At 36.3% G+C, this 5,051-nt stretch overlaps 1 protein-coding gene across 1 annotated transcript; it reads right to left on the bottom strand.

The window, feature by feature from the left end:
• Positions 1 to 4,221: 4,221 nt before the first annotated feature.
• On the bottom strand, positions 4,222 to 4,788 carry LOC115990377 (agamous-like MADS-box protein AGL53). The gene has a single exon (XM_031114213.1). It carries the CDS (start codon positions 4,786 to 4,788, stop codon positions 4,222 to 4,224), a length of 567 nt encoding a protein of 188 aa, XP_030970073.1.
• Between the last annotated feature and the right edge of the window lie 263 nt (positions 4,789 to 5,051).

Below are 5,051 nucleotides of genomic sequence, written 5' to 3'. Positions count from 1 at the left end.
TTTATACAGGACCTTACTTGTTGGAAAATGATTGGAGTGGGTGAATTACATGACAATTTGTACTTGCTGCACACTACATCCTCTTGCAAGTCTGTTTCAGCAGCTTATTCAACTCTTGAGTCTGTTTTTCAATCTTTTGTTAATTCTGTGTCAGATTCCATGTCAATTCCTAGTGTTACCAAGCCTTATCTTTGGCACATGAGGTTAGGACATGCCTCTGATAATAAGTTGTATGCTTTACACAGTTATATTCTTGATGTACGTACTTTTCATAGTAATAAAAACTGTGTTCTTTGTCCAATTGCAAAAAAGAAAAGACTTCCATTTCCATCTTTTAATCATATTTCAAATAATACTTTTGATTTGATCCATTGTGATGTTTGGGGACTATTTGCCAAGCTCACTCATGATGGTTTCAAATACTTTCTTACCATTGTGGATAATGCCACAAGATCCACTTGGGTTTATCTTATGAAATCAAAAGCTGATACTAGATCTTTGCTGATTTCATTCTATAACATGATAAATACACAATTTCATGCCAATATTAAGATCATTAGAACTGACAATGACCCTGAATTTTTCTTGAAAGATTTTTATGCAACAAAGGCATCATTCACCAACATTCGTGTGTTGCGACTCAACAACAAAACTCAGTTGTGGAGAGGAAACACCAGCACATTTTAAGCATTGTAAGGGCATTGAAGTTTCAATATAATGTTCCTATTTCCTATTGGGGTGAATTTGTGTTGACTGCTATCCACATCATCAATAAATTGCCTTCTAAAATCTTGAACCAGAAAACTCCTTTTGAAAAACTCTATGGCAAACCTCCTTCCTTTGTTCATTTGAAAGTTTTTGGTTGCCTTTGTTTTGCCTTCACTTTATCCCATAACAGATCAAAATTTGATCCTAGATCATCTTCTTGTGTTTTTCTTGGTTACCCCTTTGGTGTTAAAGGTTACAAGTTACTTGATTTAACTACCAAAAGGCTTTTTGTATCTAGGGATGTCCATTTTCTTGAGATTGTGTTTCCTTTCATTTCACCTTCCCATTCCTTCTCTCTCACACTAGCATACCTTTACCTCGCCTTTTTCCTTCAATGGCTTAACCACCTGCTTCCTTATTTGATTTTCCTACCTTTAATACTCCTGCTTCAGTTCCATAGGTTCCTATTTCTGATAACCTTTCCACTCCTAATGTTCCCTTTAATCCTACTCTTCCTTTAGATAGTTTACCGGTTGAGAGTTCTATTCTAGCTTCTGCAGATTTACCTATTAAGAATTCTACAGATTCAACAGCTTCTAATCCCTCTCAATCTATCCCACTTGTCATTCCTTCCACCATTCCATCTTCTGTCCCTCTAAGGAAGTCTTTTAGGGTGTTTAAACCACCTGCATACTTGAATGATTTTAAGTGCAGCACAATTGTCAGTGATAATCTCCCTTCTCTTTCCGCCAACAAGTTAGGTACACCCTTTCCCTTATCCAACTACCTTAATTCCTCCAAATTGTCCTCCAATTATGCCCATTTTTGTTCTCTCATTTCTGCCATTCTTGAACCTACATCTTACCATGAGGCAGTCAAGGATCATAATTGGCAGGATGCTATGGCATCTGAAATTGCTACTTTGGAAGCAAATCAGACCTGGACCATTACTCCATTACCTCCTCATAAAAGGGCTATTGGGTGTAAATGAGTTTATAGGGTTAAATATAATGCTGATGGCTCCTTGGACAGATACAAAGCTAGGCTTGTTGCCAAGGGTTTCACTCAACAAGCTGGTTTAGACTTCACTGACACCTTTTCCCCTATTGCTAAACTCACTACTGTCAAAACTTTGCTTGCAATTTCTTCTGTGAAAGGTTGACATTTGGTTTAGCTTGATGTGAACAATGCTTTTCTTAATGGTGATCTTCATGAAGAAGTATATATGCAATTGCCTCAGGGATTTCACAGCAAGGGGGAGAACCTAGTTTGCAAGCTTAACAAATCTTTGTATGGTCTCAAGCAAGCATCAAGGTAGTGGTACTCCAAGTTTTCTACAACCATTTTGAAATATGGTTTCAAGCAATCAAAATCTGATTACTCTTTGTTCACTAAGAAGTTTAATCAGACTTTTATAGCATTGCTAGTTTATGTTGATGACATTCTTATTGCAAGTAATGATGTTCAAGTAGTTGAAGATCTCAAAACCTTTTTGAATCATGAGTTTAAGTTGAAAGATCTTGGTAATTTGAAATACTTTCTTGGTCTTGAGGTGGCTAAATCAGAGAAGGGAATTTCATTATGCCAAAGGAAGTATGCACTAGGGGTTCTTAAAGATGCTGATATGACAGGTTGTAATCCCAGCAAAGTGCCAATGGAACAAAACTTAAATCTAAGCAAGTATCAAGGAGATTTATTGGCTGATCCTGGTGTTTATAGAAGATTAGTTGGAAGGTTGCTATATCTAACCTTAACAAGACCGGATATCACATATTCAGTCCACAAACTAAGCCAATTCATGGCTAAGCCTAGAAAACCACATCTTGATGCAGCCTACAAAGTATTACGGTACATTAAAGGATGTCCTGGTCAAGGCATTCTCCTATCATCAAAATCAGATTTACATTTAAAGGCTTACACAGATGCAGATTGGGCCTCTTGTGTAGACACTAGAAGATCCACTACAGGGTTTTGTGTGTTCTTAGGAGACTCATTGGTTTCATGGAAATCTAAGAAATAATCTATAGTTTCTAGATCCTCAGCTGAAGCTGAGTATAGAGCAATGGCCTTAACTATTTGTGAAATGACTTGGTTGCTAGCTTTATTGAAAGATTTGGAAGTTGATCAACCACAACCTGGCATGCTCTTTTGTGATAATCACGTAGCAATTTATATTGGTGAGAACCCTGTCTTCCATGAGCGGACAAAACACATAGAAGTAGACTGTCATTTGGTTAGAGATAAGGTGCAAGAAAAGGTGATTCATTTGTTCTTTACTCCTACACATACACAACTAGCAGACTTATTTACCAAAGCATTGAGCAGTCAACAACTGAAGTTCTTAATTTCCAAGATGAATGTATTAAACATACATAGTACTGAGTCTCATCTTGAGGGGGAGTATCAGGCAGTTAAGAAGAAAGGGTCAGAGAATAAGAAGAAAGGAAAGAAGAGCTAAACGACACAACATATAGCTACAAGTATTTTAGATCAGTAGCTAAACGGCATGTAGTTTAGATGTTAATTTAATTCAGAATGTAACACACGTGTGTTGTAACTAATCTCTACACGTGCTGTAACTAATTCCCTTATATTTTGGTTAGTTTGTTAAGCTCTGTTTTGGGTGTTTAGGTTCAGAGGTGTATATAAGCCTATATTTTGTACAGGTTCATTCATTACATCAATTAGAGAAAGTTTCTCATCTTTTCTCTCAATTTCTCTATCTGTGTTCATACAGCTTTTCTCTTTCTTCATCTTTACTTTGTTACAATATTGATCAAAAGCGCTTTTGCATTTTCAAAAGCTCCTCAAACCCGTCCGCACGTTTTGGCTCAATTCTTTGCATTTCAAAATGCAGCTTTTTTGAGAAAGCACGTTTTGAAACATTACCAAATGCCTGACTTTCATTTTTGCTCTCAAAAAGTGCGTTTTGGCTTCTAAAAGCTAAAACAAACAGGTACTAAACAAACCGTATACAATTGTTTACATTTTACAATTAAAATAAAGATGTAGACATATAATTGTCTAAAACAAAATCAGAAATAAAACTGAAACAAAAGCGTACTGGCCACGTTGAATAACAAACAATATTGTAGCTCAAAAATAGGGAATTGCCAACTTAAAAGGAAATAACAAGCATCAAATTGACATAAAAGACTACCACATAACATACCCACATTGAATCAGAAGCAATAGAAGAAAAAATTTGAATCAAGATAACATAACAACCAATCTCTGAACTAAACCTTCTTAAGGCTGACCCTACGATTAAATTTTTTTTTTTTTTAAATGGAAACCGGCCGGACTGAGACAAAAGACTACTGTTATTGCTCACAAAATCAAGAATCAACACAAAAGACTACTACTGTACGTACTGCCCCCAGAATCAGAAAATAAGAAAAAAAAAATTGAAACAATTAAGATAAAATAACAAATACTTAATTGCTTGAAATTAAATTGAACCTCTGGAACCAAATCTTCTTGGCTAAAGGCAGAGGCTCACTGTATATATCCTCAGTTGTTCAAATCAAATTCAAGAATTCTATTATTGTTGCTACCACTATTACCACTACCACTACTACTTCCCACCTCATAGTTACTATTCCTTTTCATCCTAAGCAATTCTATCCTCTTGTTCATAGTACAAACCATAGAGTCAAAGAAAGTCCAAGATCTCTCCAATGACTTCTCATCATGTTGTTCATTAAGCCATGCTTTCCACATGGCTAAAACCCTTTTAAACTCCTCTGGTTTGTGTTCGTGGCTGGAATCAACATCTTTCTTCTTGATTTCCTTGTACCCTTTTTTCTTATTAACAAGAGAAAATTTCTTATGTACTCCATGGTAGTTTTTGTAGTCGTGAATCAAGGCTTTCACGTCGTCTCGGCTTTCGGGCCACGTCTCAGCTTTGCCATCAGCCCCTTCAGCCGCATCATAAGATATCACGCAAACTGGGATGTCGCAGAGTGCAGAGAGTTCCATGGCTTTCTTCTTCAGAGTTGGGTTTCTCAGCTTGAATGATGTTTTTCGGACTCTTCTCTTCTTTTGCGGTTCAGGCTGTTTTGGTTGTGAAGCTTCCATATTGATGAACTGTGAGAACTAGTCGTGAGGAACACGAACACAAATGCAAGAACCCTAAGACCGAAAGAAAGAAAGAAAGACAAGGGATATATATGTAATTATCAGACCAGCCGCCAAAAGGCAATCCCAATCCCAGTTGAAGTCTTACTATTATACTTACACCGGTAGGAATTCAGATTAATTACATATTTAGCTCTTAATGTTTATGATGTATGTTAATTTGATCCTTAAACTTTTAAATATGTCAATTTAATCCCTAATCT

The sequence above is a fragment of the Quercus lobata genome, chromosome 5 (genome assembly GCF_001633185.2).
Source record: "Quercus lobata isolate SW786 chromosome 5, ValleyOak3.0 Primary Assembly, whole genome shotgun sequence".
NCBI classification, from domain to species: Eukaryota; Viridiplantae; Streptophyta; class Magnoliopsida; order Fagales; family Fagaceae; genus Quercus; species Quercus lobata.
The sequence above is the reverse complement of the archived record's forward strand: the minus strand, read 5'-3'. Positions and strand labels throughout refer to the sequence as shown.

Bases quoted from the DNA above. Each gene is read 5' to 3' on its own strand.
- LOC115990377 (XM_031114213.1), bottom strand. From the start codon at position 4,788: ATGGAAGCTTCACAACCAAAACAGCCTGAACCGCAAAAGAAGAGAAGA.